Source organism: Argiope bruennichi, chromosome 9 (genome assembly GCF_947563725.1).
Source record: "Argiope bruennichi chromosome 9, qqArgBrue1.1, whole genome shotgun sequence".
NCBI lineage: Eukaryota > Metazoa > Arthropoda > Arachnida > Araneae > Araneidae > Argiope > Argiope bruennichi.
In genome coordinates, this window is record NC_079159.1 from 104286593 (window position 1) to 104301799 (window position 15207).

Here is a 15207-nt window from a genome sequence, read left to right on the forward strand (position 1 = left end):
GTTTAGCATTATTATATTAATTCATTTTCGTTGATTTCATTAAAGGTTTAGGTTTATAAAACTACACGATCTTTATATGGATTTTTGCCTCTCTTTTTGCAGGACATTGTCAAAAACACGAAATCTTCTATGGCAATCGTTGCTAGTAATTCCAAGGTGATTATATTGTAGTAATGATAGTTGTCAATACTTCTCTTATCTGAATATATGAAAAATTGCAGAAAAGCTTCCAAAGAGAACATATCTTTTCACCTAATAATCGGAATCCAATTTAACATGCTACATAATATTATGATTAACGTCATAAGTAATGACCCATAAAAACAAAACTAAGAATTGTTTGCGACAAGAAGAAAACGTTGAATTTAAAATTAAAATTTTTGTGGATTATAAAACAATATTTTCTGCGAATTTCAGCGCATGTGATAAATTATTTTATTAATTCAAAAAAACTTACCATTCCCATCAATGATGTAGTCATGAGCAGCACAGCCAATAAGATTACGACTGCGGTTCGCAACAGGAAACTATTCGAAGCTCCTTTCAACATAGAAACGACTGGAAGCTTGGCGGATTTCTTAAAAAGAAATAATAATTCAGGGAAAATTGTCAAGGTTTAAAGCAAATTTTGAAAAATTTATACTAATGTCATAAAACACTAATCAGAGTTTTAAGATTCTATGTAAACAGAAATAGAATTTGATACTTTGAATTTTCGGTTAAATGTATCTGGAAGTTGTTTATAGCGACTGTTTTATTTTGGATGAAACGATAAATTTTTCCCCAGTCAAAAAGATGAAGAGTCATTTTACCAAAAGAAATATATGGAAAAAGTACTTTTTAAAGTTTTAAGCATAATGCCGGGTTTACACTCGGCCAGTTATAAGATGGCCAGTAAGCAGCGCATGCGTCGAAAGGCTGAAAATTGCTATTCGGTCGATGGCATGTAATTGTCCCGAAGGGACAACAACATGCCGCTGTATTTTTTTTTTTTCTTACTGCGCATGCGTTTGTAGAATTTGGCTGTTTTTTTTTGTTTGTTTTTTGGCGTGAAAAAATTGATCACTTATCATGGATTAATTCCGACATTTTTTGCTCTCTGTTCTTTCTGATGCGAGGTGGATTTTTTTTTAATTTGCCACATATTTTCTATAGTTTTCTAAATTTAGGTATGTCGACATTTTTTTAAATTTTACCATCTTTCTTTCTGTAAATATCCATTCTTTTAATACGATATATAGTGAAAAAAATTCAGAGACGCCATTATAATTTACAGCCAAACATGGAATGCCTGAATCTATTTTATGAAACTATGGCAAACATAAATCAGTCAATCATTTATCTTATGGCAAAAATAAATCAGTCTCTTTCTGCGCATGCGCTGCTTACTGACCGATTTATAACTGGTCGAGTGTAACCCTGGCATAACTAAGGAATTATAACAAAAATTCGAATTAAAACTCATTAGGGAAAAAAAACTTATCAAATATTTGGTTCTAAGCAAAATTTCACATTTCTTTCATTACCACTTTATATATTATTCTGTTCAGAAGAAATAAAAAAAATCATCTACCTAATTTGTCAGAAATGTTCAAAGAGTTTCAAAATTTTGGTAACAAGCATTTCTCATTCATTTTTTTAACAAACCAAAAAGGTCTTCTAGAATAAAATGCATATTTTTTTTCTAACACATAGAATTTGTAAGATAAAACAGACGAATTGTATTGAACATAATAATTAGACATTTATTATTTAATTTTATTTTCCAACAAAAATTCTCGGTTGAAACAGTTTCTTGCAATTTTTTCTGCAAGAAATGAATAATGAACTAAATAAAACAATAAATATTTATTGTGCATTTATCACTTAAGTTATCCGAACACGTTGAAAAGATCAATTTTCGCCAAAAATGACATTTTTTTTAAAAAAAATTCTTTTATTGGGTAGACCAGTCTTTGAGCTATCCAAAACAGGTTTATTTTTATCTGTACGTTAATTAGAAGTCAAGATATTAATATTTTCATAATGACCGGTAAACCGGAAGCTGGCATTTAAATAACCAGAAGTACCGATTTAAAAGGCCAAAACCATGTTAAAAATTTCTATAAATACAAGTTCAGTTTTAAAAACGGAACATTTTTTGCACTGCAAAATGCAAAATGCCAAAGAGAGTTTCAATGGTGCTTTGTGGAAATTTGTACCTAAAGATGTCTTTGAGGAGCTCCAAATCCTCAGATTAGGGGCGTTTATGTCTGTAATACGTTTTAATGAAAGTTTTATAGGATTACTGAATGTTCTTTAGGTTATTGGAGTGTATCCTAGTGTAAATGCAGTTAGAGCATTTGCTGAGCTCGAAAAAGGCAGAATAAATGAATCTCGGCGGCATTCACTGCCAAACACAAGAATTGCCACAAAAAAAATGATTAAAAAAGGAAAATTATTAAAAGTTGAGGAGGAAGAAGATATAACCTATAAATGTGATGAATTTTAAGTATGTACACACATAATTTATTATTAAAATATGTTAGTGAATACTTTAAATGCATTTTTCTCAAAATTGATTTTTACTTATTTTTTGCTCACTTCAAATCAAATAACTCAAAATATAATTATCATATTAATATGAAATTTGGTGGACTTTGTCTTTATACTATTTTCTAGCGAATGTACTAAAAGAATTTAGATTAAAAAAATATTCACTCAATTTACAGCCTATTGTTTGAACAATAACGCCATAAATTCACTAAAAATTTCATAATAAATTCTTCAACTAGTTCTAAAATTTTTATTTATTATTATAACAATACGATTGGGGTTCATTCTCTAGAGAAAACTATGCAGTTTATTTTTGTATAAGTTTTGTTTGGATGAAAGTAATAGTTTTTGGTGTAGCCAATTTGAAGCTTTTAAAGAATTTGCTTAAATGTATGTTATTAAATGCCAATTTTTAAAAAGTTTTAATGTTTATTTCAAAAATTGACATCCTATTACTAATTTTGAATAGTCTTAAACATAGAACTATGGTTAAAAGTATGTCTACACCATGTTTTCCTAAAAAAAACCCATGTTTTTTTTCAACTAAGATCACAATCAGAATGACAAATTATCTGTGATAAATCAAAATCTCTTAGGGGCATAATTTAATTTTTTTAATCACAAATACAATTAACGTACGATTGTAAAATCTCGGTTCATTATCTGAATGCATTCATGAATCATATCAAAGCAATAAATAAACGCTTCATTTCCTGTGTAGTGTACGTTCCAAGAATCATTCGGCTAAGAATGCGTAGTTGTTTAGGTCTCGGCAAGCAAATCAGAAGAACATTCAATGCTTCACAGCGCATGTCTAATACAAAACAACTATCTAATTTAACTGAAGACCTGGTTAATAAGTACGAGTTTAGAGTGCATTGAATACTATCCTAACATTGGGTATCAGTAAACATTCTAAACACGTGTCGCATTTAAACATTCCATTGCGCCAGGTGATGTTATTTGCATTTATCTTAATATTTTTGAAGGTTGTAAAAAGTTTTTCATGACAATAAAAGCAGAAGTAGGAAGACAGAACAATTTACTTTTAGATTTCTGCAAAGAAGTATGTTACTATATTTGAATTTTATCGTCCTCTTTATACATTATGAATGTATAAATGGACTAATAAAAACCGTAATTGGTGTTTGAGTAAAAGTTGTAGTTTAAGAGTTTTATGGAAAATGGCGCCAATTAAAATTAAATAGCCTTGGAGGGTATACAACAGTATAAAAATAATTTCAATTTTTTGATGTAGCCTTTTAATGATTGAAACATGAAATTTTTATGTTATTCACCGCATGGAATTTAGTAATTAAAAACAGATGATGTTCTTTTTTCAACTCTCTGGCATACTTCTAAATATTAATGTCACAATGTATAAATAAATTATTGCGCCTATGTCTTAAGAAGCTAAATGCGTTCATTTGGCTTTTGTTTTGTTTATAATTCAACACTATTCTGAAATGACATTATTTGAAATATAATTTTTAATCATTAAATTAAAGCAAATTCTATAAATTCTATCAATCTAGATGGCTCTTTTTTTAAAAAAAATTATTCGCTTACATATGAGCAGATAATACATAGGTATAGTATCACAAATGACTTCTAGTATCATTGAAATCAACGGCGGATTTTGCATTTTCCGAAATTAGGAAGTATTTATTTTGAGGCTTCTTTTTAATTTTCCATTTCAACATATTTTTAACTTAACCTATATGGTATTGATTTATTTTGGCTTATGTTTTATTTTAATAAATTCGTGAATATATTATATATCATGATTTATGGCAGCACATTTCCCCTGTTTGCACACTATATTATTTAAGTAGACGCTCGGTTTGTATAAAAGTTGTAATGACTAAATGAATGTAACTAAATAGTCAGAAACCAGATTCTTTTTATTAGATAAAGGATTAACATTATCCAAATATTTTATAATTTATAAAAACTGCATTTCATTTTCTTAAATTTTAATAGAATAAACATTCTTTAATTAGCCTGCTACAGCTCCTTTCTCTTTATCTAGTGGCCGGAAATCTACCTCCGACGAAAGTCAAATTTCGAGATGGAATCTTTTGGTGATAAAGATGCTTCGTCATCTATAATTTCGCTCATGCGATTATAATGAGTAAGGTATGTGACAATGTTCATGATGAATTTTTTGAAAAACTTTTGAAAGTTATATTTTTGAATATCTGCATAAAAAAGATCGAAAAAAATCTATGAAATCAAAATATGCCAGTTAAATATTAAAAGTGTTTTAAAAATTGGAAAAAGAGGCTTTTTTTTTTAGCTTAAAAGAGGTATAAAGCAAAAATATTCTAGTTTAAAGGGCTATCAAATAATTTGTTTAAAATTTTGAAGATAGCTTAAGAAATATATTATCTAGTTCCTGAATACATTATTTAGAAATACGAGGCACCGATTTCTACGTAAAAAAAGATAAACCAAAAGTATAAACCCCCCAAAATTCATTAAAAAAGTCTAATACTTACTTTTATAATTTTCCAAATAACCGGAAGCCATGACAGAAGGATGCTAACGATAACGACCAGAAAAGTGATCGAACTCGGTATCCAAAATAAATTCGAGCTAGAAAAAAAAATGTTATTCAGCTAGGAATATTTAGATGGGTTAGCTTTCTCTAAAGGTCATTTTATTTAAAATATTTAAAAAGAAATTTTAATTAATAAAATAATATAGTTATATTAAATCTCAGATAATTTATGGAACCTAATTCTTGAACTACAGAAAGTTTTCGATATCGAAAGAATACTTTCCATCCATTTACGGTATCAATTACCGCCATTTTATATATCCCGAATTCTACGCAAATTGAATTAACTTCGATTCGTAATTAGACAATTATTTTTTACACAATAGTAATAATTAGAATACTGGTAAAATAGAAATTTTATTGCTGAAGAAATAGCTATAATCTTTGAATACTTTGGGATTGGCTTTTGATTTCATAATTGTATTCAAATATAAGTTTTTTTTTCAACAAATCTAACCAATTATATGGAATTTAACAGCAAATGTACGATATTTTTTTTTAAACTGGGGAAAACTTTTTTCTTTCAGGCATAATTTCCGTATTCTTTCTCATTTCAAATTTCTTATCTTTAAGGCATTCTAAGAATGGAATATAATGATTTAAAATGCTAAATATTAGATATGAACTTCTGAAACTTTAAATGTGATCATATGATAAGAAACGATATCTAAAACGGCAAGTTTCATACCAACCAAACTTCCATATTGTATTAACACGAGAAAGTGAATCTTTATTGTCAAAAAATATCTAATCCAGGCACATATGAAGGTGGAAATCAAGAAATTCACATTTGAAATTATCTGATGGTCATTGTGATTTCCAGTAATTCATCAAAAAATATTAAAAGTGAAATCACCACTTGAAAGTTGTGAATCGAAATAAATTAATTTTAGAATACTTAGGTCCCAGGCGTGACCCTCCAATGGAAACAGGAAGTCAATTTGATAACTATAACATTAATTTATTTTGAAAATATTGGTGCAATTTATGAACATAGACTTTTATGCATCGAAATATTAAAAAGTACTACATATACCATATTTCATATACATTAGTATATCATTTGCAATGTGCAACTTATAGAACTCATTATGAACAAGTTGTGACATTTTTGTTTGACTTCCTTGCTATTTTCCACCAATTTGCAAATAAAATATCTGCTGCTGATCTTTATATAAAACTCCCTGGTCTACTAAATCAATTTGACTCATTAAATTTTAAAAATTAACTGTCGAACTGGAAAATATAGAATCTGTAGGGATAGTCCTTGTTCTCCATTTGGGTAAAGCTCTGGAGTAGACCGCATTGATAGGAAAAGGGAATAGGATAGCGGAAGAGGGAATAAAGTGTGGGATCATGCTTACCTGGGTTTCAGGAGCGCACCAATGGTAGTGAGTGCGAAACAAGAGAAAAGAACAGCCAGTAAAGAATATTTGAATAGAGGGTCTTTTCTTCTCAAAAATGGCATCTCTAGAGATATGTCCAGAAAAGTAAGGAGTAAGGGCTGTATACCTTCTGGATTAAACCACTGGCTGCAACATATCAGCAAAAAATAGAAATCGATTAGTGAATATAAAAAAACCATTGGAACTAAATGATTAATAAAATAATTATAGTTAGTGAAAAAGTAATTATAATGTTTATAAAATAAGGAATCGGATTTGATAAGTTGCTTTTAATGATATTTTTAATTTAATGTTTCTCCAATATTTAATCTAAAATAAATTTATAGTTCTATATTTGTGTTGGATAATTCCAATCAAAATCCAATTTATGTTTAGTTTTCTAAATTAAGCATAAAATGTACCTCTAATCATATTAAGTAAGAAAAAGTTATTTTGGAGTTTATTTCTTCGTTTTGAGCCATGGACTGATGATGAGAGTGGCAAATATGTTATTTTGGAAACCAAAAGGTTAATTAGCATATTTGAAAATTTTTTGATACTTGATGTTGTATTTGAGGTTCAGAAGGTATGCTTCCAAGTTCCAACAATTTTCAGCTACCGCAAACTCCAAATCTCAATGTTATGGACCGTATTTTGGTAAATAAATTCTAATCTATCGTCAAGCAATCTCTTGTACCATCAAGTTTATTCAGATTAAAATATAACGCAATAACGAACCAAAGTTTCTAATTAATTTCCATTATATTTAGTATGCTGATAAACGGCAACATTGAATAAAATAATACGATTCCAATAAGAAATGTCTAACATGCAATTAAGAAGATCAAGAATGCGCTATTTCTAATATGTACTGCTTGAGATCTCTAAGAGTTGCTTTCTAGTATGTACTGCTTGAGATTGGTAAAAGTTGCTTTCTAGTACGTATTTGCTTGAGATTGGTAAAAGTTGCTTCTAGTTATGTACTGTTTAAGCATATCAATTTTAAACGGTCAATCAGTTAATTTACGAAAAAAATACTGAAAGAAAAATAAATCAGAAGAAAAAATGGCATAGACAAAAGGCATATTTCGCAAAAGATTGAATCCTTTAGAAACGTACTCTTTCTTACTTAGAGCCATGGCATCAATGGCGTCCTCCATCGATTCGTTCACCTGACTCACCATCTGGTGGAAGTGAAGCAGGCTGCAAGAGAAAAATGAGTTATGAAGTTCAAGAAAAATGTCCGTGGAATAATGAACGACAATTTTGATCTATACTGATTCATGTTTTCCGCAGGAAATTATGCAAGAAGTGAAATTTAGAATATAGCAGGTAGAAATTTTTTTTATCACCAGATTATTACTTATCAACAAACAGGTATTCAGAAATCAACGATTTAAACCAGGAATGGGCATTAAGTCCATCACGATCGACCCGTAGATTACCAAGACATTTTGGGGTGACTGTTTTTATTAAGACCTAAGAAGCGCATACTAAAAGAAACATTTATGGAATATTATATTCTCTTTATTTCTTGAGAAAAGCAAAGTTTTCCCCTTCAAAATGGGATAATTTTAAAAGCACGTTGTTCAAAACCCAAGAATAACTTTTGGAATCTAATGGACGAAGTAAAATATCCTAATTTAAAAATGTTGCATATCATTTAATATTGCTCTACCTACATCTGCATTAACAACGATGGAACGTGTGAATCTGCATCAACAACTATGAATTTATTTAAGACAACATGTCGTTCCAGTCTCACAGCCGGTCATTTAGAATCGAGTGCAAGATTAGCAGTTAGTAATTATAAACCTAGATATTCAAGATTGGTGGTCAGTATGTAGCCTAAGTCTTCTTCTAACTGTAATTACGAGAACTAACTTTAGATAAAAATGATTTATTTTTTAATGTATTTTGAGTTTTTCGATATTAAATGCATTATTTGATATTATTATATTTGCAGCTAATCTTGCTATTATTAGTATGTTTGTAGCTATGTAAGTAAGTACATATTCCGTATTTATTATTGTTATAATAAATATTGTAGACCTACGCCACTGGGTGGATCGCAACACTTTGAAAAATTTAGTAGTAGCCCGTACCCAAGAAAAGTCTGCCCACTCCTGATTAAAAATGTTTTGATCAATGAAGCAAAGCACTTCAGAGCTAAAATAACCAAAATTTCCAAAATGCTTTCAATTTTCATTATCTACGTATTTAATAAGCAACTGTAAATAACAAAAACCTAGCAAAGGGAGTTGATTAGGACAACTGTGCTTTTTTAAAGCCATTTACTCATATAATAAATTAATTTGCAGGCAAAAATGGTTGAATTATGTTAGATTAATTAAAATTATATTGCGGTTGGATAAAATGTTTCACCACTCTTTGAAAATGAAGATTGTGCAGAAGAAAGAGGAAATACTTTTACCTTTTTTTCAAGACAACACAGAAAATAACCAGATTAACCTTGCAATTATTGTTTTTGTCTTCTTTCATTAATTATCTAAAATCTTAGTCTAGAACTGAGAGTGGATTAGTGAGTTAATGTCTGATAAGAGTGAGGCGCATGAATAAGACAAAGGTTGCTAATTTCAGCAAGGTTGCTCGAAGGTTTCATTGTTTTTCTTCCAAAAAGAAAAAAAGATTTCGCAACCAAGTTAGGTTAAAACATCATTAGACAAGGAAATGAAATTGTCTGCTGTGATAATAGAACAAATGGATTAATTTAGAGAAACAGAACCGAGTTTTAACGGTTTAAGGGTACAGGATATATATAGTTTTGTATCTAATACATATACAAAAATATTAACGGTATAGCCTCTGTACAATCGATAAAAAAGTGATTCAAGTCGTATCTTGAATTTTAAAAAAGACAAATCTATACAGATATAGAAAAATTAGCTACTAGCTATTTACAAAAATCCTAGAAGAGGAAAAGGTAAGCAAAACCTAATATTTTAAATAAAAAGTAAAGTAAATATATTAAGATATTATCGTATGTAATTACCTGAATCCCAAAACAGTGCGTCTCCGTGAGGTTAAAACTTCAACAGCATTCGACTGTCTCTGAAAAGAAAACTGAAATACTTAGTTTTTGAAAAGGATTGTACACCTAATTGAAATAAAAATGTGCAGAAATTTGATCAAAATATTTCTAGCACTTACACTAGAGTTTATTGCTAATAGCAAGTGACCGAAAAAGCTTTCAAATTAAATCCAAGAATAATCATAAATCTTTTTCAAATATATATCTTAAAACTAATTCATTTCCTTTTAAAAGTTACTAAAAAGGAGTTTCAATTTTCATTCGATTCTGATTCTTATTCCTAGCTACTTATGAATAAAATAGACTATATAACGGATAAAATTTTATATTTTGCATCTAACTTAAACACTAACAATATTCATTTCGTAGAGTTATCAGTCAAGTTCTGAAATGATAAGTTTTTGATTTAGTATTTATAAGTGAATGGAATTGTTCTTATAAATATTAGTTTTAAGAATTTTATATCAGTATTTTAAGACATTTTAAAAATTAATCAGTTATAGAGAAATTTGAAACAAACATTTTCTTTTTGCTCTTTAAAACAAACACTTAAAAAGCAGTATTTAAATTAAAATATAATAATCGCCAATGTTAAGCACTGATCCTGGTAGCCTCGCGTCTTATTTAAAGGATATTTCATAAATCAATCACATTTCAAAACAGTCCGATATTCCTAACAGTGGATTTAGACATTTTGCAGCTTTAGGGAGAATGTTATGAAACCCCTCTTATAAAAAGAAATTGAACAATTGACTTTCCCATTTCGGCACATTTTTAGTTTATCAACGTGTAAATGATTTAAGATAATTTATTTCAGTAACCTTGTGAAAGGGAATACGTTTGTTTATCTTATTTTATGACTGAGAAAATTCACATTTGTACACAACGATATTTAATCAGATATTCGGTGATTATAAATCCCGTCACAATCAAATGAAGATAAAGAAACAAGAGTTGATAAACTGCTTGAAACTGACAAAATGTTTAATATTTTCTAAAGATTTCACGATTCATATTGAATTCTTATGGTTTCACAAATTTGTTTGGTAACTAGCTAATAACATTATTTTAACGCTCTCTCCGAGGCTATCTTCAGCCCAGCGGTCCTAGGATCTGTCTAGTTGGAAATTTGCCTCCGAGACTCTTACACTCTTAATCAATATAAGGAATTTCAAAGGTCTTATTTTATTAAACAGATTTTGAAATAAAAATGTCATCATATTGAAGTTTTTTTTTTTCCTTTTTGATTTGATTTCTAGGTAACGTATGGTATTCGAAACTAATTATTATAATCTAGTTCTTTTTAAAATTCTTTTAATATCCATCTATCAGAAAAATTCTTAAAATGAATAGTTCCTACCGAAAAACAAAATATACCTTCCGCATTCAAAAAAGAATAATTTGAATGAAATTTCACTTCACAAGAACCTTAATCTTTGCGTTTTTAACGTAATTAAAAAGAATTTTTATGAAATTTATTCTTTAAAAATGTTAATTAAAAGTTAAAAAATAACCAATTTAAATCTTTAAAACGTTGATTAAAACATTAGAATATATTGGAATTTCGCCAATAATTATGCAATTCGTGGACATTTTAAAACGCAAATTATTGTTCCAATGTACATTTTTATGAAAATGGGATGTAAATTTCGTTTCCTTGTTTGTTTCATTCTGTATTTTATTATTCACTATGAGGTTATCAATAAATCATTCAAAATGTTTAAATTTCAAATATTATACTAGAGAATTTCAGAAAGAAACATTTTTATTTATTTAAGCATGGAAATGCTTGAATAAATAGGAAAACGACATATACATGACTTACGATTAAACGGTTGAAAAAAACAACAACTGCAAACTTACTCTTTGTATTTTTTCATGATTAATTGAAGACACACGGCGCCCATGGGCAGGGCTCTTTTCCAGATGAGCAGGAATATACAACGACTCTTTCACCTGAAAACATTAAACACACGCCAAAATAAGTTCAAATAACAATATTTTAGCACCCTTTTTTAACATTGGCTGAAAGCAAAAAATAACTACACAGTAAATTCTTTCGGATTTCTATTCGAACTTTGATCTCCAGTAGATAGTTCTATGGGTTAACTAGAAGCTAAATGTGACAGACAAAGCCATATTTTCAATAAGGATTACGAATTGCATAATCAGATTTCTTCAAAGAATGTTCTAAAAAGTAATTCTATTTTCATATTGTTACGAACCTATAATATTGCTACCCGACACGAATAGAGTCATCGTAAGAAAGACCGTTGTACGATCGGTCCTGTACGTGCTGAGATCAATGAACTTAGAGCTTGGCGACAGACTTGGCGAGCATTTGGCGACTTGGCGATAAATTTGGCGAGTTTGGCGACTAAATGGATAATACCGGAAAGTTCGAGAACTTTCACGATCCATCTAGTAAGACCCGAGGTACAGCCAGATGCGCCCTGATTGGTCAGAAGATTCTAGCTCCGCCTCCCGGAACTATAAAAGACGGGCACTCAGAAGCTACGAAGTCGTGTCGTGTGTAGCGGAAGAAGGTGTGTGTATCGGCGGAAATTGTGTGTGTGAGAGTGGTCGTAGTCGCCGACGAGTAAAAAGACTAGAGGATTAGCAAGCAAGCAAGTTGCTGAACTATAGTAATTAAATGTGCTGCGCTGAGTAATTACAATTGAGTGGCGGTATTTGTTGTAGAAGAAAAAAATTTTGTAACAATATGATTTAGTTCGAGAACTTAATTAGTTTCATATGATCACGAATCAAGTTTTCGGTACAAATGGGTAGTGCTACATTTTCTATTAGTCAGAATAACCTTGCAACAGTCGCATAGTACCAAAGACAGAAGTCTAATTCAGTCCCAGGTACATGGGGGCTGGTTGTCTACCAGAAGGATTGTGAGGTCAGATAAATCTAAAGTTTTATGGCGCAAGATTCATTGAAAGACAAGCTATGTAAAACTCAAGATGAATTCTACAAATCTTTTTTTCTCAATAAAAAGTTTGCTCGTCGAAGATAAAAATCGAATTAATCCGTGAAAGTTAAAATATGATTTAAATAAAACATTGCTGGACAAAGATAAAACGTTAAATTTTATATAATGAATATAATTTATAGTTGTCAGAAAAATAAGTTATGATGGAGATAAGAGTTTTAACGAAAGTTAAAATACATTTTTAGAGTTAACAAAGTTAACATACATTTTACATACATCGCTTAGAGGAAAATTTTCAATAGCAAACTTATTGGCAACGAGTTATTCATAGCTAAAATGCCCATACTTCGAAATTTTGAATAACATTGGTTAAGGAACTTAAGAATTAATCCTATGGTTTCCATTTCCCTTTAATGTTTCTTAGTCATTACATTATCTCATTGGTTGACACTTATACATATGTGTAAGAAACAGAATTTGCGACTTGTTCTGAAGAACATCAGCAACCTGCAACACATGATAATGTGCGCAGAGATGGTGACTAAGTCTTGATAAGTCAGCCTGTCAAGTGACATCAGTGCCTTAATAGCTGTATTGTGCAATTTCATAACAGTACTGTAGATTATCTAGGAAAAGTAATCAAAATCCGGAAACGAAGTATTTTGTGATATAAAAAGAAAAAAAAAACATAGCAAGGTTGTCAAAATTGTAATTTTTATAGTTTTAGAGCTAGGTCTATTTACAAATAGAAGTATAAATAAATGAACTCACTGGTTGTTTTTTGGAAGGCAATATGAAGAAAGTTTCTAAGTCGAGTTTACTTAGGTACGAATCTCTGATATTACCATTGTGTGGTTCAATGTTATATTCTCCTTTCAACAAGTCCTTTGTAGCTTTGCTGATGTGAACACACCTAAAAAGTACATAATTAAAGAAACATGATTTTTTACAGAAGATCTAAATGACACAATTCCTTTTCAATGCAAGATTTATATTAAAATTTTCCACAAAAAACAACTGTTTAAGGTTTGAAAGTCAGTACTGATGTAAATAAGGTATTACATAAGGCCATCCAACGTTAATTATTTTTTAGTATCAGTTCTGCAGCATATTCTTAAGATTCAAGTATATAATAAAACTATCCATGTCATTAATTTTAACGTACAACTTAAACATAATGTAATAAGTAACATTGCAAAACGTTTTTTTTTACAGACTGGTCACGAAAACTCTTGGGAAAAAAACTTTTATTTTGGGGCTTTATAATTTGCATTAATTTTCTGAAAGTGATATGTGAGAGTTTATGACACTTATTAATGTCCATTGAACCCCAATAGTAATTATTCCATATTATGTACATTATTAATATATTATAATCATTTTAATGTATTAATTATTATTAATATATTATTCCGACCTATATTAATATTATCACTATTGTCTATGAAATATTATTCGACGATAAATGATCATGTTTTATGTATATTAGTGGGATTTGTTTTATCTTTCCATGTCGTCCGTTTCAAGAATTTCTTTAGCTTCAAGTTATCCAATACTCTGGAAAATTAATATTCCATTCTTATGAGCATAGAGTTTTATTTCTTCGCACAGAATATCGCCAAAAACATTAAAAAAAAAGCGGGAGCAAGATTTTTTAATTTTAGAATGAAAATTAAAGCTAGGCAATTTGGCATTTGGTGTTTATATTCACATTGCCAATATCTACTACCAAATTTTGTATGAAATCTGTCAACGGGAAGTCTGATGGTTCGTCCGTTTTGCGTGTGAACATAAAGCTCAACTTCGGGAGGGGTTGTCAGGTCTTCACAAAATTTTAAAAACAAGTTATCCCTCTACCCTTCCTTAAAAATTGAGAATCTTCGGCAAAGCCATGAGTGCTACGAGATTTTAATTTTAGATTCCCGCACATGGGTGTTTCATGTTTCGTACTGTAGTAAAGAAAACAACAGAAGCTGTCACATGATTTAGACCGATTAAAATAAAAATTTGATATAGACTTACTATTTCAGTAACACAATTACATCTCAGATTTTATTTATCTACGTCAATAATGTTTTTGAGTTATCGTATTTACAGGCATAAGAATGAAGACCGACAGACCGAACTTTTTAATGGATTTATCTCAAAATTAAAAAGAGATTTACATTTTAATTGTTAAATTTACACCAAATTTTATCCATCTAACTCTTGTAGTTTTATAGTTATCACGTTCGCTTGTACTCGGATAGGTAGACTTCCTGTGAATGGATTTCGTTCTAGTTTCTAATTTCAAGAAATCTAATTTTGTATAAAAATCATAGATTGAATTTCATCCAGCTCGTTTAAAGCGTTTTTGAGTAATAATTAGAATTCCAAAAACGTGTTTTTCTGACTCGGGGAAATCTGAAATATGGTAATTCGTGAACATTTCACCAATGAATTTTTTGAGAATTACAATGCATTTTCTTTCTAGAACATAATAACGAAATAAAACCAAATGGCAAACTCTGACAATTTGTTTTATCTCCAGAATTAAATTGTGATCAAAGCCCATCCATGAGTTGAATGTCCATCCGTCTGACCGTATGTATGGGAACTTAATTAACTCAATCAACAATCAATCAAATAGAACGAGGTTATATGAAATTTGGTATGCCAAATTTAGGATGGAATCCGTCAAGGTCGTTAAAATTAAAAACTCAATCTATTTTTCTATACTGTGAAGCTAAATATC

The 15207-nt window shown here is 29.7% G+C and overlaps 1 protein-coding gene across 4 annotated transcripts in view; it reads right to left on the reverse strand.

The window, feature by feature from the left end:
- Positions 1–15207, reverse strand: part of LOC129984583 (adenylate cyclase type 2-like) — a 150767-nt gene that overhangs the window by 24251 nt on the left and 111309 nt on the right. For all 4 annotated transcript variants that reach the window (XM_056094502.1, XM_056094499.1, XM_056094501.1 and 1 more), the window contains exons 10-16: positions 13245–13386; positions 11399–11491; positions 9497–9555; positions 7603–7686; positions 6463–6630; positions 5037–5133; positions 458–577 (exon numbers count right to left, since the gene is read on the reverse strand). In XM_056094502.1, coding sequence (XP_055950477.1) covers positions 458–577; positions 5037–5133; positions 6463–6630; positions 7603–7686; positions 9497–9555; positions 11399–11491; positions 13245–13386 — 763 coding nt within the window. The remainder of the gene's footprint in view (positions 1–457; positions 578–5036; positions 5134–6462; positions 6631–7602; positions 7687–9496; positions 9556–11398; positions 11492–13244; positions 13387–15207) is intronic.